This window comes from Carassius auratus, chromosome 28, assembly GCF_003368295.1.
Source record: "Carassius auratus strain Wakin chromosome 28, ASM336829v1, whole genome shotgun sequence".
NCBI lineage: Eukaryota > Metazoa > Chordata > Actinopteri > Cypriniformes > Cyprinidae > Carassius > Carassius auratus.
The window spans coordinates 4,531,899-4,557,117 of record NC_039270.1 but is presented as its reverse complement, the minus strand read 5'-3'; the positions used below and the strand labels follow the sequence as shown (position 1 = coordinate 4,557,117).

Sequence of the window (25,219 nt, the reverse complement as noted above, 5' to 3'; positions counted from 1 at the left end):
TGTTTATATTCAGACTATTTTAGATTGCTTCAGGGGTACCACGGCAGAGTAACCCAGTACCTTTGTGATTCTTCAGACATAAACAGAGAGAAGTAGTTCCAGCTACGATGTTCTTCCGCAAGACGCAAGCAGTTCTGTTTATTAACCGCTAGAGCGTCAAGTTACCGACTGCAGCTATAAATATTTAAAATAAACAATAAAAACAATATACATACAAATAAAACAATCCATTTAATTCCTAATAAGATCTTACCTTATATATTAAAACTTCAAAGTTAAGAGGATAAATGAATATCTAACTGATTTGTCTTTCTAATAGGGGTTCTATAACGAATGCCAGAAGGGAGATGATGAAACTAACAATATGCTCTGGGCTTTCCCCAAAACTTGTCTATGATATAGTCATCTGCTTCCTCCCCATTATTTCACTTCCCTGGTTTACAATCCTCTAAAAGACAATTCTTGTTTTTTTCACATTTAGAGAATTTAACCAGCACAACAGAGAAAATATAACAGTAACTCAATATAGGATCAGTAGAACATGCACATCAATGTTTTGTCAATATGTAAGTTTTTTTTTAATGAAATATCCAAAAACCACTAGAATAGTGTTAAATGTTTCTGAGAATTTTTACATCCAGAGAAATAAACAGTTTTAACTAGTTACCCGGACCATGTCTATAGTGTCAACGTGTCACCTGCCAATGACGTCACAACCAGGGTTCTAAATTAACTTTTTTGATCACCAGCCAATGTGGCTGGTAACTTTCTAAAGTTACCAGCCAATCAGAATTTCCACTAGCCATTTTTTTTCTTCGGTAAAAATAACAAATTATGAGTGCCACTAAATGCATTTGATCATTTTATTAACATTGTTGGCATGAAAAACATCAGTTTAAAAACTGTACTCACGAATTCATAAACTGTTACCTTGGTTTAACAAATTGTGCCCACGAATTTCCAATCCGTGCGCTCAGTTTTTGTAAACCGTACCCTCGGTTTTTGAATCCGTACCCACAAATTCATAATCCGTGTGCACACGTTCGCAATACGTTCCCACGGATCTGTAAACCGTACTCACGGATTCATGCAGCAAGCTCCTGTTAACAAAGTTTTATTGACTATTATTATGTGGAATAGGTTTAATAATAATAAAGGAATAATCTTATAATAGCAACTGATTATTATTGTACAATAAACCTGGCATTGTGACTAACTCTGGAGTAAATTTTTCCTGTTTTTTTCCTGTTCCTGTTGTAAATTGTTTTGGATAAAAGATTCTTATGCATAACCTGTATAATAATATATAATAATGATAAAAATAAAAATAAAGTTATTTTATCATTTTAATTTGTAGGCTAAATAAATGATTACAAGAAAATAATTCATGAATTGCTTTATTTTTAAATAAACTTTGACAGTTTTGTAAATGCTTGTCTACAATTCTTTCTTAACATGCATGAAGACTTATTTTTCTGATTTTATTATACTAAGCTCCATCCACCCCACCTGCCGGAGTTAGATGCATGTTTCACTGTTAATGTTTTTAATAAATAATGAGGCCGAAAATAACATTGCATTCAGTTAGAGAGAAAAGGAATGAAAACATAACCGGCATATTATTTGTTTTGTATTGCTTTTTACCCTTATTTTCTTTTTCGCGTTTTTTTTTTTGGGGTCATAAAACACAGGCGGCTTTGTCTTATCCTATTGGTGATTAATATAATAATCACTATTAAAATAAACGCTAAAAAGAAGACTATTTGTGAATGCTGATCGTGGACTCATTGGATACTATGAAAAATAATGTTTAATAAACAGAAATGAATCTGCCGGTGGGGGCGGAGCTACAAATGCGTGTCAGTTTACAAATACAAATCCGAGGGAACGGATTGTGAAAGTGTGCGCACGGATTATGAATTTGTGGGTACAGATTGAAAAAACCGAGGGTACGGTTTACAAAATCTGAGCGCACGGATTGGGAATTCGTGGGCACGGTTTGTTAATCCGTGGGTACAATTTGTTAAACCGAGGGAAGAGTTTATGAATTTGTGAGTACGGTTTATAAACTGAGGGGACGGATTGCAAAACCGTTGTCACGGATTGATTTTTTTTTCTCCTAAAGGTGACGTGCGGGGCTCTCCGTAATATCCTCATCCCCTGCCTCGTTCCTCTTTTCGCCCCCAGAAATCTGTCCCAACCACCGCCACATTTAGTTTAATATTAATTTTTTTTCTTTAATAGCTAACTCCCTCCTCTTTCAGTCTATGCTCCCTGCTCTGTCTCCATTCATTCTTCTTCCTTGTGTTTTCTGATGGACGCTATTCGTTTCCATGTTTTTTCGCGCTGGTTTCACTGCAAACTGCGTGCAGCCAATGAGCATATGAAACGTCATCACGTAGCATTACAGCACAGTGTTCGTGGGAAATGTAGGAAGTGCTGCCAGGGGGATAAATGACCGAGAACAGAACCTCATGTCATGCATCACCAGCCAAACTGGCTAGTAAGTTTTAATTAACACCCGCCAAAATGAATTTTAACCCGCATTTGGCGGGTGTTAATTTAGAACCCTGGTCACAACGCCTTAATTTTTGGTTTTGTTTTGTAGAAAACATATGAACACCAAAGACACTTTAATATGTTGCATGTTTTAATAGACACAGAGTAGCATTATAACAGAACTTTCAAATGTATCTAGTATGATAAAACAGCGCTGCTTTACTCCACATTCGGATGACTGGAAGTAGCTGACGTGGTCGACTGTGACATAATAAAGCTCCGCTTCTTTCGAGCTGTACTTGTATCAAGTTCGTTCAGCGGCATCATCTCGCTTCGACAGCTTTCAGCTTCACCCTGCTTCATTCTATTATGTTAATAAATCATTAGCTCATCCATGAACATGATTTCTGTCCGGGTCCAATCAGATTTCATCGGCTGTGAGGATGAAGACGACTATGATTCCACACTCAACAGCCATTCAGAAAAACTGTGCAAGGCTTTAATGAAGAGTTAGTAACCAAAGGAACCTTGCAGTGTCCTTTCTGTGTCAGTCTTTCCAAACTGAGAGCAGCTGACTTTATCCCAGTATGAATTAACATGTGCCTCTTAAGACTTGATTTATGTCTGAAAGTATTTCCACACTGAGAGCAGCTGAAAGACTTTATTCCAGCATGAATTAACATGTGATCCTTAAGATTTCTCTTACATGTAAAACTCTTTCCACACTGAGTGCAGGTGAAAGGCTTTTCTAGAGTGTGAGATACCAAATGATAATCAAGTTGTCCTTTCTTTGTAAATCTCATTCCACACTGAGTGCAGGTGAAAGGCTTTATTCCAGCATGAATTAGCATGTGCCTCCTAAGGCTTGCTTTATGTCTGAAAGTGTTTCCACACTGAGAGCAGACGAAAGTCTTTTCTAGAGTGTGAGTTATCAAATGATAATCAAGTTGTCCTTTCTTTGTAAAACTCTTTCCACACTGAGAGCAGGTGAAAGGCTTTTCTAGAGTGTGAGTTACCAAATGATAATCAAGTTGTCCTTTCTTTGTAAAACTCTTTCCACACTGAGTGCAGGTGAAAGGCTTTTCCAGAGTGTGAGTTACCAAATGATAATCAAGTTGTTCTTTCATTGTAAAACTCTTTCCACACTGAGTGCAGGTGAAAGGCTTTATTCCAGTATGAATTAATATGTGGTTCTCAAGGCTTGATTTACGTCTGAAAGTGTTTCCACACTGAGAGCAGCTGAAAGGCTTGATCCCAGTATGAATTAACATGTGGTTCTTAAGACTTGCTTTATGTCTGAAAGTGTTTCCACACCGAGTGCAGCTGAAAGGCTTTATTCCAGCATGAATTAACATGTGATCCTTAAGATTTCTCTTACATGTAAAAGTCTTTGCGCACTGAGAGCAGACGAAAGGCTTTTCTAGAGTGTGAGTTACCAAATGATAATCAAGTTGTCCTTTCTTTGTAAAAATCATTCCACACTGAGAGCAGCTGAAAGGCTTTCTTCCAGCATGAATAAACATGTGCCTCCTAAGGCTTGCTTTATGTGTAAAACTCTTTCCACACTGAGAGCAGCTGAAAGGCTTTTCTAGAGTGGGAGTTACCAAATGATAATCAAGTTGTCCTTTCTGTGTAAAACTCTTTCCACACTGAGTGCCGGTGAAAGGCTTTACTCCAGCATGAATTAACATGTGGTTCTCAAGGCTTGCTTTATGTCTGAATGTGTTTCCACATCGAGTGCAGCTGAAAGCCTTTATTCCAGCATGAATTAACATGTGATCCTTAAGATTTCTGTTACATGTGAAAGTGTTTCTGCACTGAGAGCAACTAAAAGGCCCTTTGACTTCTGGTTTTTTAATGCTGCAAGATTTTTCTCCATTGACATCACAATCTTTCTGATCCTGATATTTCTCCTCCATCTCATTCAGATCTTGTCTTTCTTCTTTCATTTTCATCAGGCCTAAAATAAAAATGAATGAAAATCAATTGGTATGTTTAAAAAGAAATAATATTAAATATCTGTGCATGTGTTTAGATGAAAATTAGGTCAAAACTGTCGCTTTCTGTATTCAATGTTTAGTTTGGTCACACAGACACACACACAAACACACACAAAAACATTGAACCCTTTTGAAATAAATACAATCTGACAGAACTTGAATAATTACACATCAGAAAACACTGATTACAGAACAGACAATAAGATAAAATAAACAAGTTTACTTCCATGCTGTGAGAATGCTGTCTGGGATATGTAGCATAAAACAAGTCATAAGGCTCAATTTTTCAATAATTTCAATAATCTATGTATGCATAGGAAAATATTTGGCAGTCATACAGGTATTTGGAATGTATCTGTTATCTAAGTGCAAAAACAAAAATAAATATTGTGAAAATCACCTTTATGGTCCAAATTAAGTTTGTAAGCACTGCATATTACAAATCAATAATTAAAATTTGATTACGAAATGTACTAAATATCTTCATAGAACACTGATCTTATTTTTGGCATAAAAGAAGTAATGAATAATTAACGATGGGCCATTGAATTATTAGAAAATTAATGCACACCAGAGGTGGCGAAGTGGTCATAAAGTTAAGTTTCACCATTACACCTCAGGTGTGCATTATTTTCTAACAATTCAATGGCCTATCGTCAATAATTCCACTTATATGGTTGCCACACCTCAAGACATCGATCAGATGAGATATTTCACAGCATTTGTCCTATTGTAATTAATACTCTTGTGAGTAGGACTAGTTTCTAAGACTGGGTACCGAACTTCGATGCCTTTATGGTATTGAACAAAAAACTTCGATACTACGAAAAATAATTTATCTTTCGGTACCCAATTTCAGTTCCAAAAGCCAAGCGGCCATTTTTGTTTTTGCCAAGTGGCTTTATCTGTGTGAGCATGTAGCATATGTGCATGTAAGGACCTAAATTCGCCGTGATTGGCTGTTCACCACCACGTGACGTGACGGGGAGGATTTCTGAAGATACTCGCAGTCACACAACACAAGTGTAGTTGTTTTTTCTCAAAACGTTTCTGTTTTACATTGCCAAAGAGGTGTAAAGTGTGGCTACACTTTAGAAAAGTGGATGCTGAGTCAGCAAAGTGCAACATGTGCGTTAAGAGTATTAGAACCAAAGCCGGCAATACCACCAATTTAATGAAGCATTTGTTTGGATGAGCGTTTTGCCCTCCCTCCCTGTTTAGTTCTAGTCTACTCCATTGCTTATCTTGAAACATGCCCCCTTTTCACGTCGTCTAAAAACAATGAGAGAGAGACAGATTTATCCAGTACAACGAATTTCTCTAAGCAGCTGGCAACTGTATACGTTCTCTTAAACCATAACTGACTGTGTTTAAGAAAATACTTGCAGAGACAATTATTTTGATATAATTGTGTGTGTATGTGTTCATTCAGAAGTTACGATACGTGAAAGATGAATTCATTCTCTGTACGCGCATTGTCTGAAATGCTGCTCGCAGTGCGTGCTTTGAATGAGTGAGCACAAGCTCAGAATGTGCGCAAATTGTTTAAAACGCTTGAATCAGCAATATTAAAAACAAGTGCAAATGATCAGCTACGATCCGTCACTTCAAGCAAGTGAACAACGCAAAGCAAGTTAGGAATTTTACATCACTATTCACGATAGCCCATCGGACTGGAAAACACAATAGCTCCGGAATGTGGGGCTAACGATTTTGCGAACCTTGCACCTCAGATCAATCCAGTTTGTGAAACACTGGTTTCCACACTGGTTTCGTTAAAAAAATATATATATTATTTTAAAAGATTGACTCAAAAGAATCATCGGCTCACTAATCGGATCATGAACTTGTATTACCAAGCCAAAGATTATCTATTATTGAACATCTCAAATGAATAAAGACTTCAAGTTCATCTGTAAAGCACATAAAGCAAACGTTTGAGTTTATAAACTTCTATTTCATGCATGATTTGTATGGATCTGTTAACTGAATGCAAAGTTAATAATGTTATTCAATGAGTGTGAAGTGTTACCAGAATTTGTTTTAATTAAGGTGAAAAATAAAAGTTTTGTGTTTAATTTGTGTTGATGTTCAAATGGATTTTAAAACATATGGTATCGAAAAAAATATCGTTAGGAATCAGTATCGAAACTGAGGTATCGAAATTGGCACCGGATCGAAAGATTTTGAACAATACCCAGCCCTACTAGTTTCTCCCCGATCACATCCCGGTTCTAATTCCAAAACTTAATTTTAGACCTTGAGCCTTTGATAGCAGACTAATGCATTTAATAACTAAGCTGATAGAAGGGGGGTGGGGGGAGGACTTGAATTACATCTGAGTCTGTCCATCTCTCAAAAGTGTTTCCCTAATGTCTCTAACGTATGGGGCGGCGTTTATAAAATAAAATGTGTAAGAAAAACTGGCCAGATTTGACTACAAAACTAATTTGTGCTAGATCTACTACATATATACAGGGTTTCTGCAGGCTTTAAACAGTCAAATTTAAGACATTTTAAGACCTTTTTATGACCATTAGCATTTGAATTTATGACCTACACGAATTACGATAAATAACTTCAGTCATTAAAATTCCTTTCAAAAGTCTTTTTTATTATTGACTTTCATTGAAAGTAACAAGTTTTATTATTTAAAGAGTTATTCTATTATTTCTTAAGATTAAGAAACTGAAGCCATCGCCTTCTTTTTCTTGAGTTTTAAGAACACAGAAACACTTGTAACATTATAAAGTAACATTGTAAAATAACAATTATTTTATGGCATTACTTTCCAAAATAACAAGTGTTATTTGTGTTTGTCACAGTATTCAACACCCACAGACAGGGCGTAGCTGGGGTCAGCCTTGAAATTGTTTAATTTGTATGTTTGTTGATTTTTATTTATTTTTGCTATTTACACGTTTACGTTTTTTTTTCAAGTTTGCAGGTGTCAAGGTACAGAAACTACATAATTAAATGTAAAATAGCACAGGATAATCTTCTATGTAAAAATTAAATAAACAATCAAACCAAAATGTATTCAGACACATTGAACATTTCTCACATTATTAGTGTTTATTTGCTATTGCTTCTAAAATGGTTATAAAATATGACAAGAATTTCAAGTTAAACTCTGTCAGAACAAATTCGTCCGGATAATGTCATAACTTTGATAGAAATGTACGTAATGGATTACAATTAGGGCCGGGACTTTAACGCGTTAATTGAGATTAATTAATTACACAAAAAATAACGCGTTAACTAAGATTAATTAATTACAGAAAAAAATTCCCGTATTTTTAATAACTTAATTTTGCACCGCGGAACGTTTCTCACTGGATGAGTTTCGGCCCACTGCTCCGGGTGTGTGCTCACAGTGTGTGTGTTCACTGCTCTGTGTGTGTGCATTTCGGATGGGTTAAATGCAGAGCACAAATTCTGAGTATGGGTCACCATACTTGGCTGAATGTCACTTCACTTTCACTTTCTTATACTGGAGCACCAACTAGCGTTCGCATATCACCGCAGCAGCACATCCAGCCTCAAGTATCACCTCAACGCAAAACATATAGCAGCTAGTGTGGACTTTACATTTTAAGTTGAACTATGTATTGTTTTGGCCAAGGTTGTTGAGAGTTGGACTTACTATGTTATGGCCTCTGAAGCAACAGAGAGATGTTTTCTAATAGTCAGTGTTTCCAATGTTCTGAATGTAATTGACAGTATTGTGTTTTTATTTAAAAAAAACACTTTCATAGGTTTCAAGACCTATAAGCTTCCTGAATTTCTGAAATGTTCTATTTCTAAATTGTTTCAAAATATGCTATTGCTACACTTCACGGCAAAAATTGCACTGGTCTGCTAGACTTGGTTGAACAAAAATAAACAATATTTTGTTGCTTAAGCTTATGTATTCAGTCATTATTCAATGGTATACTATAAATCCATGTGAAAATAAATTACTTCTCACTGTTCTCAGGTCAAATATTTATATGCGATTAAAATGCGATTCATTTCGATTAATTAATTACAAAGCCTCTAATTAATTAGATTAATTTTTTTAATTGAGTCCCGGCCCTAATTACAATAAACCAAAACTACAGACAACTGTTATTATGACAATATTTAAACAACTATCAATACTTTGTTGACCAATTACCAAGCAATGCTTCATTTTGTTCAGACTGTGGTTTGAAAAGGTTGCATTAGCAATTCAGAAAAAAGCAATGCATGGTGCTTTATAAGGTGCTGAATAATTTTTGTTCCAAATTTTTTTATATATATATATATATATATATATATAAAACATTTATATCTATCAATTTCACTAATAGTTCACTGTATGAAGATTCTTTGGGTATAATATGTCACAGTTTGCTTATACTCTCTTACATAAATGTATTAGTGTCCAGTACCTACTAGTAAAATATGTATATCGAAAATTATATCTGGAGTCTGGATAATTATTGGTTTGACTGTGCATAAATTCTTGTTAAAACTACAAAGTAATGCAGTCAAGAGCAGTGAGTGATTTTTCTTTCATTTTCTTGGATTACCATTACAGTAGCTAAATTAGGCACGGTCACTTTAAGAGACGATAAACGCATCTTTTTCCTCAACTGTTTACTATAACTTAAGAAATAACTGACAAATAACTGAAAAAAGGTGGGTATTTTAACATATTCTGTATGTATTTGTAGGCACAAGAGCAAAAAGCAAATTCGGTGTACAAACGTTTTTAGACGCCTTTCTCTGCGTGAGCCCTGAACACCTGAACACCGTGGTACTAGGGCTGTGCAAAAAATCGAATGCGATTTTCATGCACATCTCATCAGTAAAGACACTCCTGTAATTAGAAGTATATCTCCAGCACATATTCAGTTCAGATCATAGTTGCCAGGTTTTCACAACAAATCCTGCCCAGTTGCTTCTCAAAACTAGTCCAAAACTAGTCAAAATCGCGTTTCCAGGTGGTTCCCCGATAAAAAAAATGCTTTGTGGGGTTAAATTTTAAGTTTTATGGCATGGTTGCCTTGGTAAATTCGCATTTTAGGTGCTAAATATCACGTTATTGGTATTGTCGCTTCGACCCGCGGACATGAAAAACAACCACATACTTGACAACATTGGTTAGCATTTACTACACAGAGCCGTAATTCACTGACAACCTGCACTAAATTTTAAAATCGATGGTGATTCTTTGTCGATTTTGAAAGCGATTTTGTGTTAATTGTCGGTAGACTACGGCTCTGTGTAGTAACTGCCACTCCACCTGAACCAGTGTTGCCAAGTCTGCGGTTGTTATCCATGTCCGCGGTTCGAAGCAACCCCAATACCAATAACGTGACATTTAGCCCCTAGATTGCGAATTTTCCCAAGACAACCAGGCCTAACAAAAAAAAAAAACTTCTATTTTAACCCCGGGAAGCATTTTTTTTTATCTGGGAACCTCCTGTAATCGCGATTAGTTTTGGACTAGTTTTGAGAAGCAACAGGGCAGGATTTGTTGTGAAAACCTGGCAACCCTGATCTGAACACACGTGCTGGAGATAATACTTCTAATTAAAGGAGCGTCTTTACTGATGAGATGTGCATGAAAATCGCATTCGATTTTTTGAACAGCCCTACGTAGGAACTGAATTGGGCTCTTTCACATCCTTTTGTTTGTTCAAAACTGCGATTAGTAGCCTATTTGTTCGTTCATGTGCAGGAGGGACTGTCCGTGATACGCCGCTCTCTCTCTCTCTCTCTGCACCGAACACAGCGCCCGAGTAACCAGCTACTCAGTTCAGCTTTTCCGCTCAGTTCAGCTTGTCGCATCTTGTGTTTGGATGCTTGATAGCGAATGTTAGCGACGGCTTGAGACAGCTACTAAACGCACCATCTCCGAGCCATAGATCGTTAAAGGTACATTTTCCCATTGTGATAGACAGGATGATTTCAATTAAGCGAAGCAGTGACTCAGTATGATACAGAATGTTTGGAATTCACACGGGTTTCTGTGAAAGTCCTGGCAAATCTGTATGCTCAAGTCTGTACGCTGCCGCATGCACCTTGTAGTTCTGGAACGCTGTGATACCAGTGTGATACCACCCAGATTCCTCATACAGAACTACAACAGGCGAAACAAATGAATGCCGTTGCGAGCACATTTTGATGGAAGAACAAATTAATGGACTAGCATATCAATTTAAGACGTGGCTAAATGTTTTTTATGACCTTGTATGGAAAATCCGGACGTTTTTATGACTTTTTATGGCCTTAAATTCTATATGTGTGTGTGTGTGTGTGTGTGTGTATGTATATATATATATATATATATATATATATATATATATATACACACACACACACACACTGACCTAAAGGTTTATTAGGAACACCATACTATTACTGTGTTTGACCCCCTTCAGAACTGCCTTAATTCTACGTGGCATTGATTCAACAAGGTGCTGAAAGCATTCTTTAGAAATATTGTCCCATATTGATAGGATAGCATCTTGCAGTTGATGGAGATTTGTGGGATGCACATCCAGGGCACAAAGCTCCCATTCTACCACATCCCAAAGGTGCTATATTGGCTTGAGATCTGGTGACTGTGGGGACTATTTTACTACAGTGAACTCATGTAGGGATGCACCGAAATGAAAATTCTTGGCCGAAACCGAAAACCGAAAAAGAGAAAACCAAGGCCGAAAACCGAAACCGAAACACCGAAATAAATTATGCCAATTATTAGTACCATTGCATTTATTGCTATGACCGTGTACTAACTTTACTAAAATTAAGATATTGCAATTGCATAAATTAATATTAAAGTTTCAAAGATAATTACAATTACATAACTTATAAAAAAAAAACCATAAAAATACAATTACAAATGATGTAAATATTTATTAAACACATTGCAACAATGCACAGTATAAAATAAAATTCAAACTAAAAATTTATCCCACTCATGTGTATATTTAATAATAATGTACAGGCCTACTGGCCTGCAGAAAGGTTTTAAAATGAACAGTTCTCTCATAAAAACAAAGTGCATTTAGGTGAAGTGCATTTGAAATTTTTCTATGTAGGACTAGAAAGTGGCATTACTTCTCCAGTTGGCAAGACTCTTATCACTTCTGGGGATGGGGAGTTCAGACAGATAACCATCTAGCTGTTGAGCAGTTGAGCTTGTCATCTGCCTGACATTTGAGAAATATTTGAGAGAGTGTATTTAAATAGGGCCAGGGCATAAATAAACATTTTTAGCAAATTAAAGCAGAAATCTAGCAGAAAATCTAGCATATGGCTACAATCTGATATTATGTATGTATATATGTTTGTGTGTGTGTATAAGAACAAAATAGCCAACGTATTATTATTATTTGAGGCACTTTCTTGCAGAATTCCACTGAACATATCAGACAACGATGGTGCATGCCCCTCATCTGGTGCAGAGACCAGTCTTTTTTTCTGCGCTCTGATCTGTCTCCTATGCAGGTGCACGTGCACGTGCAGGTCGCGGTTTCTGTTTGCGTCATCACAACATTTCGGCCGTGTTGTTTCGGTGATAAAAGTCTATCGGCCGAAAACCGAAAAGGCCATTTTCGGCCAAAAATTTTCGGTGGCCGAAATTTCGGTGCATCCTCTAAACTCATGGTCATGTTCAAGAAACCAATTTGAAATAATTCGAGCTTTGTGACATGGTGCATTATCCTGCTGGAAGTAGCCATCAGAGGATGGGTACATGGTGGTCATAAAGTGATGGACACGGTCAGAAACAATGCTCAGGTAGGCTGTAGCATTTAAACGATGCCCAACTGGCACTAAGGGGCCTAAAGTGTGGCAAGAAAATTTCCCCCACACCATTACACCACCACCAGCAGCCTGCACAGTGGTAACAAGGCATGATGGATCCATGTTTTCATTCTGTTTACGCCAAATTCTGACTCTACCATCTGAATGTCTCAACAGAAATCGAGACCAGACCAGGCAACATTGTTCCAGTCTTCAACGGTCCAATTTTGGTGAGCTTGTGCAAATTGTAGCCTCTTTTTCCTATTTGTAGTGGAGACCCCATTGGGTTAGAGAGTCAGACAAGCAATCGAAGGGTTGTGAATTCGAGTCTCAGGCCGTCAGGAATTTTAGGTGGGGGCAGTGCATGTACAGTTCTCTCTCCACCCTCAATACCATGACTTAGGTACCCTTGAGCAAGGCACTGAACCCCCAACTGCTCCCCGGGCGCCACAGCATAAATGGCTGCCCACTGCTCTGGGTCTGTGTTCACAGTGTGTGTGTGTGTTCACTGCTCTGTGTGTGTGTGCACTTTGGATGGGTTAAATGCAGAGCACAAATTCTGAGTATGGGTCACCATACTTGGCTGAATATCACGTCACTTTTTTTTTTCCTTCTTTTTTTCCACTTTTTATATGGCGTCAATTGCTTGATTTTTTACCCGAAAAAAAAAAAAAAACTCACCATTATTAAATACAGATATTTTATTAACATAACGAATAAAAATACCACCATGGATAGGCTGAAAAAAACAGAAAATCGGCAAACTGTGGAACCAAACAAATAGCCATAGAACGTTTATTGCCCTGCCAATATTAGAACATTTTTACCAATGATACGGTTTGTACTTCAGGGTCACACACACGCGCATCTCGTCAGTAAAGGGGCTCCTAGTATATATCCAACCCGTGCATTTAAGATCAGGATTGTCCGGTTTTCAAAACAAAACCTGCTCAATTGCTTTTCAAAACTAGCATAATCGCGTTTTGTTCCTGGCGATAAATACACTTTTTTTTGCCAGGTTTGCTTTGGTAAAATTTGAATTTTAAGCCGTGTTTCTAACTAAATAAAGTTCTGGGTAAAAAAATTCCCCTCAGAAAGTCCCTGCTGGCGAGGTAGTACTTTTTCAAAGTTCCGGAACTTTCGGGGGCGGGACTTTGGGCACCAAACATCCTGATTGGTTGAGTTCAGCAGCATTGTGATTTCAACCAACAAAAATCACAAGCTGGATCCGGATCTGGCACCTCCAAAATCCGATCCGGCAACTCATTTTGGCGGATCCCCCCTCCTCCAGGGGCGGCGTTTCCGTATGGCAGACAGAGAATAGCCAGATATGTGCCGTGAAAAATGATCCAAAATTCTTATCTCTTTTATAATTAGTTATTATTACTTTAGAAATCAAAGGGTTTTAGAAATATTTAACCAATGATAAGTATTTAAAGGAGCTTGTAAAACATTACACCATTGGATCCTCAAGCTCTGAGCAAAACCTCGTCAGTTCACGCGCCTTCACTCAGATCGACGTGCGCGTAGCCTGGAGAAGACAGATCTCAAGAAAACAATAAATAAAAACAATAAGCAGAGTGATTATTATTAATCGCCTATGCAATTTTTTTGTTTTTGTTGACATTTCTAATCGTAAACACAGCCATGTTGAAGCCTGCAGTAAATGTTTTGCATTATGGCAATCCACTCTGCTTATTGTTTTTCGAAAATGTTGCACTCCTGTTTGTCATTGTACACATAACTTCACGCCAATAAATCATCAGAAATATTGGTCTATACATTTATCTATATTTGGTGTTATTTGCTGTATAAAACTTTAGACATGCAAAATTGATTTTACAATTGATTCAATGAACACTTGTCCCTCAAATCAAACAGGATTTTTTTTTTCACAAAAGTGACAACCCAAGAAAGCAAAGTAAACGGTCTCTCATTTGTAGGTTGCATTGATACGTAGCGGTGGATGCAAGTAAAACAGTACCTAATTTTTTTTCTTCTCACCTGAAATTCATGCAATAAACATTTTTCTGACAAAGATTTAAATTTGTTTGTGGTATATATAGCCTGCATCAAAATGAGGTTTGCAATTATGTGCCTGAAGGTGTGGGTTGAAGACCCAGTCAGTGACGTCACGATATGCTAATTTGATAATATGCTAATTTAAAATGATATGCATATCACAATCACAAAAAATTACTTTTTTTTTTTTTACATTGAAACTTGAAAAAAAAAAGACTGACCTACCGACCCTTTAAAAAAAAAAAAAAAGAAACGTACTGCAACATATTTTTAAAGATGGCCTAATCTAACAGCAATGTTAAATGTTTGGCATAGTCTTTTGTGAGAGGGGAAGAGCACTAACAGCATTTTTTTTTTTTAAATGGCACAAATAGTACCTGTCATTAATAATTAAGACATATTCTATTCATCAATAATTGTTTTATTATTATTAAAAAATATATATAAAAATTAAAGCTGCAAGCAGCGATGAACGGGCCCTCGCAACCGGGCTCACCGGCAGCGAGTGGCTTTAGTTAATAGGTGAACGGTGAGAAATATGCATTTAAACTCATAAATATAAGTAGAATATATCAATGTTTATTCCATATATGTGCCAATCTTCCTGTTGCCAGCAGGTGGCGCTATCATTATAGTGGAATATTGGCCTTCAGATGTGTTCAGGGCAGGACTTTTGTCGAACATGTGAGGTTTGGGGAGGATTGGACATTCTATTCCTGAGTTACAACAACATCCTATTTCATGGCGAAACATCAAAATTTGTCAGGCCGCCATGGACACGCCCTTTAACGAAACCTCAAGATCTCCGCAATTTAAGATTGCAAAAGGCTTTAGATTACACTGACCAAGTTTGGTGTTGATCTGAATAAATCTCTAGGAGGAGTTCGTTAAAGTCCAACCCCTGAAAATGACAACACTAATTTTGCAGAGAAAATTCTAAATAACTGACTTCCTGTTGGGATTCGGATTTCGTACCAAGAGACTTTTTCGTAGATATTGGTGTGTTACATGTGTGTACCGATTTTTGTACATGTACGTGAAACATAGCTCGAGGCGCACTCCGTTTAAAGTGTATGCACTCCGTTGAAAGTGTATAGGTGGCGCTATCAAGCCAATTTGCCACACTTGATGGAATATTGGCCTTCAGATCTGTTTAGGCCAGGACACTTATCACACAAGTGAAGTTTGGGCAAAATCTGACATTTTATGCCTGAGTTATAACATCTTTCATTCCCATGGCGAGACATCGAACTTCATCACGGCGCCATGGACACACCTTTTAACAAAAACTCAAGATCTTCACAACTAAACATCACACAGGTCTTTAGATTAGACTGACCACAAAAAAGACATTGATGTCATAAAATTTCTAGGAGTAGTTTGTCGCAGTGTAAAATATGTAACTTCCTGTTGCCAATAGGTGGCGCTATGACTATAAGTGAATATTGGCATGTAGATCTGTTCAGGTCAAGAGTCTTATCCAACATGTGAAGTTTGGGGCAGATTGGACATTGTATGTCTGAGTTACAGCAACTTCCTTTTTCATGGCGAAACATTGAAATTTGTCAGGCCGCCATGGACCCGCCCTTTAACGAAACCTCAAGTCCTTCACAATTTATTATCGCAAAGGGCTTTAGATTACACTGACCAAGTTTGGTGTTGATCTGAATAAATCTCTAGGAGGAGTTCGTTAAAGTACAACCCCTGAAAATGGCAAAAACAACACCAATTTTGAAGGGAAAATTCAAAATAACCGACTTCCTGTTGGGATCCGGATTTTGTTCCAAGAGACTTTTTTGTAGGTATTGGAGTGTAACATGTGTGTACCAATTTTTTTACATGTACGTGAAACATAGCTCGAGGCGCACTCCGTTGAAAGTGTATAGGTGGCGCTATAGAGCAATTCTGCCACACCCGGTGGAATATTGGCCTGCAGATCTGTTCAGGCCAGGACTCTTATCACACATGTGAAGTTTGGGGAAGATCGGACATTTTATGCCGGAGTTATAACATCTTTTATTCCCATGGCGAGACATCGAACTTCGTCGCGGCGCCATGAACAAGCCTTTTAACGAAAACTCAAGATCTTCACAACTGAACATCGCACAGGCCTTTAGATTAGACTGACCACAAAAAAAGACATTGATGTCATAAAATTTCTAGGAGTAGTTCGTCGCAGCATAAAATATGTCACTTCCTGTTGCTATAACTGAATATGGGCATGTCAATCTGTTCAGCTTCGGAGTCTCATCAAACATGTGAAGTTTGGGGCAGATTGGTCATTGTATGTCTATAAGTTATAGCAACTTCATTTTTCGTGGCGAATCATCGAAATTCGCCAGGCCGCCACGGACACGTAGGGGTGTGACGGTTAGTATATAACCGTGAGACCGGCGGTTATAGTTGAACACCGTCATTAGAACTCTATAACCGCCAAAACCGTGTCATTAAAATATTTTTTACAAACATTTTTTATCAAAAATGATTTTCATTTTTTTAGATAGGATCATAAGATTCGTAATATATCGGGAGACATGGTTTTTACCACTTAATGAAGTTTTGTAAATCAGACATGATATTTACCACCTCATTAAATGTTTCTTTGTAGAAAACCTTTCTTAAAAACGAATTTTGTTTTGTAAAAATTTTATCTTAATTTTAATAAATGTTTCATAAACCAATTGCATGTATTTTAATAAATAAGAAGCAAATACAGCAGACAATGATAACCGTGACATGGAAGCACCAGCGCGCCGCGTTCACTTGCACTGCACTGTGAACTAGAGCGCATCTCATCGTAAATGAAACTCAGCGCAGGCCTATGCCTCATACATTATCATTAAATATCTTTGCTGCATCCTTTCTAGAAAAGACAATGGCTTTTTTTGCGGCTCGCATCAGCAAAGCACTGCATCGTCCATAGACCGCAAACCAATCAGCGGATGGCGGGCGGGTGCGGCTTTGAAATTTGCTCAAAAAACGTTGGTGCGGATGATGAGTTTTGTGATGTGGTTGCGGATGAAATAATACCCCATCTGCGTATCTCTATCGATAACAACATTTAACACTACACAAATATTAATTCAATTTTTTTAATTTAGGCGATTAATTTCCCATAGTGACATAGGACTGAGGTGCCGGATCCAATAAAAAATGTTCCGGATCCAAAGTCGGAGGTGACGGAACATGTTCTGGTTCAAATTAAAACTTAATGAAGAAAGGTAAAACCGATGGATCTCGTTGCGAAAAAAAATGTTACATCGCCTATATGGGCACATTTCGGGTTTAAACCAGATGGCAACGGAAAACCAGAAAATCTTGACGAGCCTGTGTGCAGAATATGTGGAAAAACGGTATTTGTTACAAATGCCAACACCACTAATCTCCGTAACCATTTGAAGATTAACCACCCTGCGGCCTATGCGGCCCTTGGATTAAGCACTGCTTCTGCTGCCGCTCAACCAATCCACATCTGGCCAGAGGCAGTTGAATATGGCCGAGGCATTTTCCAAGGTGACGAACTATAAAAAAGACAGCGACAAATGGAGAGTACTAACAGATAGTGTGACTCGATATTTGGTAGTAGGAATGCTACCCTTCCGGACGGTGGAAAAAACGTTCATTTAAAGAAATGTTGAATACTTTCGACAAACAGTACGAGTTGCCTGGGAGAAAGTACTTCTCACAAACAGCTGTTCCGGCCTTGTATAGTAAGGTAAAGGATGACGTGCAAAGAGAACTCCAGGAAATCAGTAATTTTGCACTGACAAGCGTGAATATGACCCCATATATGATCCTGACCGTTCACTACATAGCAAAAGACTGGTCACTGAAATCCAAGTGTTTGGAAACAAGCTACACGCCTGAAAGCCACACAGCGGAACACTTGTCCGAATGCCTGCAGTTAGGATTGCACGACTGGGGTCTGGATGAAAAGAAGCTGTCATGTATCACTACCGATAATGGAGCGAACATTGTTGCTGCAGTAAGGCAATTAGGATGGCCGTGGCTAAATTGTTTTGGACATAACTTGCATCTGGCTGTTACCAACGGTGTAAACAGTGAAGCTGCCCGAACCGACCGAGCTATAGGTCTATGTCGGTCCCTAGTGAGCGTTTTTTCTCAGAGCTGGAAGAAAAAGAAAGAGCTGATAAAGGCACAAACAGAACTTCAACTCCCACAGCACAGCCTTATTCTGGTAAGAATTGTTTTAGCCAATAGTTAACTCTATATTATACTGTTCTATTAATATGCATGCTAAATAAACAGTAATTTTAAGCAATGCTGATATGGGTCTTGCAGATAAGGTTATAATACTAATATAGAGTAGTCTTACTCATTAGATTTTCATTATTATATTCTATTAGTTTTTGCCAGAATTGGTTTTAGATTATTTTTTCATCTGCATATAAATCATAAAGGCAGCAATATGCTATAGCATGGTACTCGTTTAATTTTTTTCTATTACTGTACGTCCTCTTCCAATAATCATATATTTTATTATTTCACAGGATTGTCCGACACGGTGGGGAACAAAACAGAAAATGATAGAGAGAATTTTGGAACAAGAGCAAGCGATCGCACTTGTCCTGGTCTCAGATAGAAAGCACCAGCATCTGATTCTTAAATGGCAAGATAAAGAAGTTTTAACATCGCTTCAAGAATCTCTAAAACCTGTGGCTGACTTCACCGACATTCTCTCTGGGGAACGTTATGTAACAGTTTCTTCAGTAAAGCCTGTCCTGCAACTGTTGACATGCGATCTTTTAAAACTAAACCCCAATGAAACGGATCTGACACAAAATATTAAACGCAAAATGTCCAGCGTACTGGAGGACAAATACAGTGCCCCAGCCACTCAGGAGCTTTTGGCAAAGTCATCTTTCCTTGACCCATGATACAGAGGCAATGGGGGGGATGGATTGGAGGAGACAAAAGATGCACTCCGGGGGGAAACTGTATCAGCTGACGAGGGAAACGGAGGCGGAGTTAGTGGTGCTTCAGAGGCTGCTGCTGCTGGAGATGATTCGGGAGAGGTCTGTGCACCACCCCCTCCCAAGAAGAGAAATCTTGGAGATCTCCTTAATAAACGGAGGTCTGAACTCTCTGCCCCTTTATCGATCGGAGCGCGCGCTGACACGGAGTTAACCCGCTATCTCCAAGAACAACAAATTGATTCTACGGCAGATCCACTAGCATGGTGGCGAGACAATGAAACGCGCTATCCGCTCTTAGCAAAATTGGCATGTAAATACATGTGTATTTGTGCTACAAGCACCGCATCAGAGCGAGTTTTTAGCACTGCGGGGAACATAGCTACCCCTGTCAGATCGTCACTCAAACCGAGTAAAGTGAACATGTTGGTGTTCCTGTCACGGAACTTGGAAGTTGAAAAAGATTAGGAAATTAAAATGTCATTGCACTTTTTTTTGTTTCCTTTATTTAGTTTAATTAAGGTATTATTAAAACAGTCGTTGTTCGACTTTTTTTCTTTGATAAAGGTATGTAGATTTTATCATTTGTAATTTAGGCCTAGCCTACTCATTCATTTTTATGCTCTTATAGAATTTAAGTAGCCTACTTTTTTAAAAGGTTTTGTTTACTGTGTGTGATTTATTTAAAACAAAGCACGGGCATTGCAAATGTTTTTTTTTTTTTTTACGGATTTGTTCACTGTGTGTGATTCATTTAACGGAAAGCACATTCACTGCTGTTAATTTTAAATAAACGTAAAGCAAGTAGCTAATCAGTGTCTGCTCATTTATTCAAACTAATATCCCCCCCCCCCCCCCCCACGGTTATGTTATGAACCGTCACATTTGACTCACGTCATAACCGTCATCACCAAATCTGAAACCGGCACACCCCTACGGACACGCCCTTCAACGAAAACTCAAGATCTTAGCAATTTAACATCGCAAAGGCCTTTAGATTAGGCATACCAAATTTGGTGTTGATTTGAAGAACTCTCTAGGAGGAGTTCGTTAAAATACAACACATGGAAATGACCAAAATTACACAAAATATGCTCATAATATTAAAAATAACCGACTTCCTGTTGGGTTTAGAATTTCGCTCCAAGAGTCTTTTTTGTAGGTATTGGGTGTGTTACATATGTGTGCCAATTTTTGTGCATATACGTGAAACATAGCTGGAAGGCTGTTGATTTCCTTGGTATAGGTGGCGCTGTCGAGCCATTTTGCCACACCCTCTTCTGAATCCTATATCAGACAAAAATTTTCACCAGGTTTGACGCGTGTGCAAAGTTTCATGCCTTTTTGAGCATGTTAAAGCCCTCAAAAATGTGATTCATTCGGGAGAAGAAGAAGAATAATAAACAAAGCAGATACAAGAGGGTCCTCGCACCTCGGGCCCTAAAAATAATAAGATGGAATAAGGGACATAATATTTCTGATGATTTATTGGCGCGAGGTTATGTGCACAATGACAAACATACGAGCCTGTCTAAATGATGAGGGAAAAAACACCAGTGTGGAGGGATGTGTTGATGTGAGTGAGTGCAGGTACAACTGCAGGAGAAATGGCTTGAAGGAGATGAGATGGAATAGGATCAAGCGGGCAAGTTGTAGGGTGATTAGAAAGGATGAGTTTTGATACTTCTGCCTCAGAGATCGAAGAGAAGGATGTAAATGAGTGTAAGGTTGCTGGTGATATGAGTTGGACTGATTGTGGTGTGGAAAGTTGTGCACTAATGTGTTTAATTTCATTAATGAAAAACGTTGCAAAGTCGTCAGCTATTAGAGATGAAGCAGGAGGAGGAGGAGGAGGACAAAGAAGTGAGGAAAATGTTTTAAAAAGCATGCGAGAGTTAGACGAATTGTTAATTTTGTTATGGTAGTATGTCATTTTAGCAGTGGAGACATTAGCAGAGAAGGAAGATAGGAGTGACTGATACACATTAAGGTCCGTAGTATTTTTGGATTTCAAATGAGATCCTTAAAAATTAGGCATTCAAATTAAGAAAAAGCAAATAGTATACACACAAAAATTAAGTACAATTTAAATATACATGTTGTTTTCACTGTATCACAGATAATTGTTTTGATTAAACACAAAAAAAATATTTAGTATTAATATTTTTAATTAAATTGAATAATAACATTAAAATAATTAATATGACTTCAGGTATGAATAATAGACATAGACATTTAAGATGAATTACAAAATTCTGCTTTATTGCCAACAAGTCACATTAGCAATGAACATTCACTATTCTCTAAATATTATACTATCCAAGAAAATTGGCCCATTATTGTTTAACATTTACATTATTAACATGTTGTGATAACTATATGTCCCTAACAGGGTGGAACATTTTCAATCTACCCATAATTATTATTTTTGAGTCCCTGAGCTTGACCAATATGCATTCCTAATAGTTAAACATGTTACTATTTTGTTAGAATGCAAAAAAAAAAAAAAAAAATTATATAGGGTGATATCAGGTAAAATGGGCCATCAGGTAAAATGGGCCATTTAAGGTTTGGGGGTCCTAGCCCCTCTGGAATTTAGAACCAATGACTACAAAATATTTCAAACTATTGTCATAACTGTGCTTAACAAGTAACAGGTGATTTAATTGGTTTATGGTTGCTATGGTGGGTGGGGTAATAATTCTTATCAAGACTGCACCAGAGAGCTGCATGGTAAGTAGCCTGGCATACCAAATGTAACTAAACTATTATAAGGATGATAAATCTATAAAAAAACAAACATGCACATAAAAAAAATATGCATAATATCTGCCTTGATGGCATCAATCAGAAAAAATGTTGTTAGTTTGGTATAGGAACATATTTTTTGAAAAAGTGATGTTTTTCTTGGCGGCCCAATTTACCTTAACCCACTCAGGTAAAATGGGCCACATGGTTTCAGCTAAAATGGGCCATCATCTGTGTCACTCACAAACACATATACACATGTGTGTAAATTTATCCAGAGCGACTTACAATTACTATATATATATATATATATATATATATATATATATATATATATATATATATATATATATGTCAGAGGTCGCACACCTCTGGAGCAACTAGAGGTTAAGTGTCTTGCTCAGGGACACTGGTGGATTTGAACCCAGGGCTCTCACACCAAAGGTGTACAAACATAAAATGTGATCCATGTTCTGCCTGGTTTCATGAGAGCTGTGGTGAAGAGAATGGTATCTGTGATGACGATGGTTTAATTTGCAAAGACTGTGTTTGAAAAAAACTTTCATCACACACACACACACACAAATCAGTTATCAGTTATCAATTTTGAATGTGAATTTTTGTAATTTGCACATTTTGTTCTAAATATATTGTTCACACACATACACACACACACACACACACAAACACACACACACACACACACACACACACAAAAACACACACGCATACACACTCAGACACACACACAACTGACATCAGTTCACTGACCTATGTTGTTCCAAAATTGACTTTTTTAATTGCACATTTGAGTATGTGGGTTTGCACCCAAAATGTATTTTTTTTTTAATGGCACATATGGATATGTTTTTTTTAATGCAGTTTAAATGTTATGTGGCTGTATAAGCAGTTGTTATGAAATTAAAATTGATGATAAATTACTATTTCCCTTTGCAGTTTGAACGGCCCATTTTACCTGAACAGCTGGCCCATTTTACCTTAAACTGCTCATGCAAAAAAAGTTGGCACAACTGATGTTTCAAGAACTGTAGGGCCTAAATAATTATATTTTATTACATAATTTCAACACAAAATTATCAAAAACAGTCATTATTAATCATAAATAAACATGGAATAGGCATATATGGTATTGTATTATTGTCCCAAACGATTTACCAAAAAGTGGCCCAATTTAGCTGATATCACCCTATATATATATATATATATATATATATATACTTAAAATACTAGCGTAAAATCTAGTTCAGTCTCACATTCTCCGAGTTCAACAGTTTTATGATTCCAAAAAGCAAAAATAAAGTTTAATTAAAATGATAATTAATTTTTAATATCCTCTGTGTCAGTTCGCTCACATTTCCATAAGAATTTCTAAACAATGATTTAGGCTAAGACATTTTAAAGATAGTTAAGGTCTTTTTATTAAATAAAGGAACTTTAGATGTACCACAAATATTCATTAAAGATCAGAATAAACATCTACCTCCTTGTTCCTCGTGTTTTATTCTCCAGGTTTCTGGTTCCTCGTGTTTTATTCTCCAGGTTTCTGGTTCCTCGTGTTTTATCCTCCAGGTTTCTGGTTCACTCATGTTCTCTTCTCTCTCTTCTTTAACGAACATCATTTTCACAGCAGCAGATCTCATTTCAGATGATACTCCTCCAGATATTGCTTGCTTCAAAACTTAGACACGACTTTTGAGGACAAGAATATTACAGGTATTAAACAAGTATCACAACAAAACAACAGAGAACGGGGTAAAATAAATCTTCTTCTTCTGAGGTTTAAAGGTGTTTGGCGAATAACTGAATGTGTCTTAGCGCCACCTGCTGGACTGGAGTGATAGGCGGCAAGAGGAGGGTAATAAAACGTGACAATTTGTTTTCCTTTGAGAGAAAAAAAAAGTAATTTTGCACAAATAAATGATAAATAAATTACAGACTTGCGTGTTATTTGATCTACACCAGCAGCCTTCGTGAATGATGATTGGTAGAGAAAAATGAGGGAAGTCAATTTTTTCAGTGAAAGTCAGTTGGTTAATGGCCATTCCAACGAATATTTACAATTTGCTTCCAAGATTAAGTTATTTGTTTTTAATCTCTCTCTCTTTTTTTCTTTTTTTTTTAAAGGGCACTTATTAAGTAAAAAAAAATGTTTTAGCTGGAGTTTGGACATAAATGTGTGTGTGTGAACTGTGTGTGAACACAACCACCATACATTGATAAAAATCCACCTACTCCTCCCACACCCAATATTTTATCATCTATAAACAGGGGTGTAGGAGCCATGTAATGGGAAAATCATGTGACCTAATGTTTATGGGAGTGTCATTCATTAAGTGGGGTTAAAAACACCTGTGGGGTGTGTGCGGGAGGAAGGGAAGAATGGGGGTGAGTGCTGGAGCACATATTTTGTTGTTTGTACAGGCTTGTACGGTCCTGTACAAATAAAATAACATGTAAGCTTTTAAGGAAACGCGTCACGAAAGTTATTCTTCCACTCAGCTCCTTAGCGGTCTTTGGATTGTTCTTTATGCTCCGCTACAAGGGGGGCACATAATTTTTTCAGCCTGAAAAAAGTGTGTGTGTAGTTTAATTTGTAGAAGACCAACATCCCAGTGAGTCCCGACACACACACATACTCACACAGTCTGGTTACCTAAATTAATAAAACTTTATTTTTTAAAGAAATAAATCACAAAATATTTCTAACATGTTTTAATTTTGCTGTTTTTTATAATTGTATTACTTAAATAAGGATAAAGAATGGCATTGGTATTATTTTTAGTGATAAAGTGTGGGGGTTTTTTATTAGCATATTTTTGTGTTTTGCTTTGGTACCGAAATTGGTACCGAGAACCGTGGATTTTCACTGGTATCGGTACCGAATACTGAAATTTTGGTACCATAACAAAACTAGTTGTACCTCTCTGGTTGTAGTGTCCTCAGTGCAGTGTTAAACAGGATGGCATTGTAAGACACACAGGATTCAAAACACATTTGATATATTTTTTAAATATCTGATAAACTTTTGAATGTTTGCAGTTTTTCTTACTAGTCAGATGGTTCATAGTGCCTGGAGAAGTTTTTTAACAAAATGTCCACTCCAACTCTGCTTTGATGATATAGGTGAAATATATTGTGAAAAAAGCATTTTTAGTTATTTAATAAGGTTTCTCAGATCACCTGTGTTTCCCATATCTGTATCAGCAGGTC

At 37.2% G+C, this 25,219-nt stretch overlaps 1 protein-coding gene across 1 annotated transcript; it reads right to left on the bottom strand.

Annotated features, from left to right (window-relative positions):
* Positions 1 to 2,632: 2,632 nt before the first annotated feature.
* Positions 2,633 to 23,888, bottom strand: LOC113047443 (gastrula zinc finger protein XlCGF57.1-like). The gene is made up of 2 exons (XM_026208813.1): positions 23,490 to 23,888; positions 2,633 to 4,459 (listed from the first exon to the last, which is right to left on the bottom strand). The coding sequence occupies exons 1-2, from the start codon at positions 23,647 to 23,649 to the stop codon at positions 2,967 to 2,969; spliced, it is 1,653 nt and encodes a 550-aa protein (XP_026064598.1). The 5' UTR covers positions 23,650 to 23,888; the 3' UTR covers positions 2,633 to 2,966.
* Positions 23,889 to 25,219: the final 1,331 nt, after the last annotated feature.

Bases quoted from the DNA above. Each gene is read 5' to 3' on its own strand.
- LOC113047443 (XM_026208813.1), bottom strand. From the start codon at position 23,649: ATGAGATCTGCTGCTGTGAAAATGATGTTCGTTAAAGAAGAGAGAGAA. The intron at 4,460-23,489 runs GTAGATGTTTAT...TTTTTATTTTAG, and splicing joins AAAACACGAGGAACAAGGAG to GCCTGATGAAAATGAAAGAA.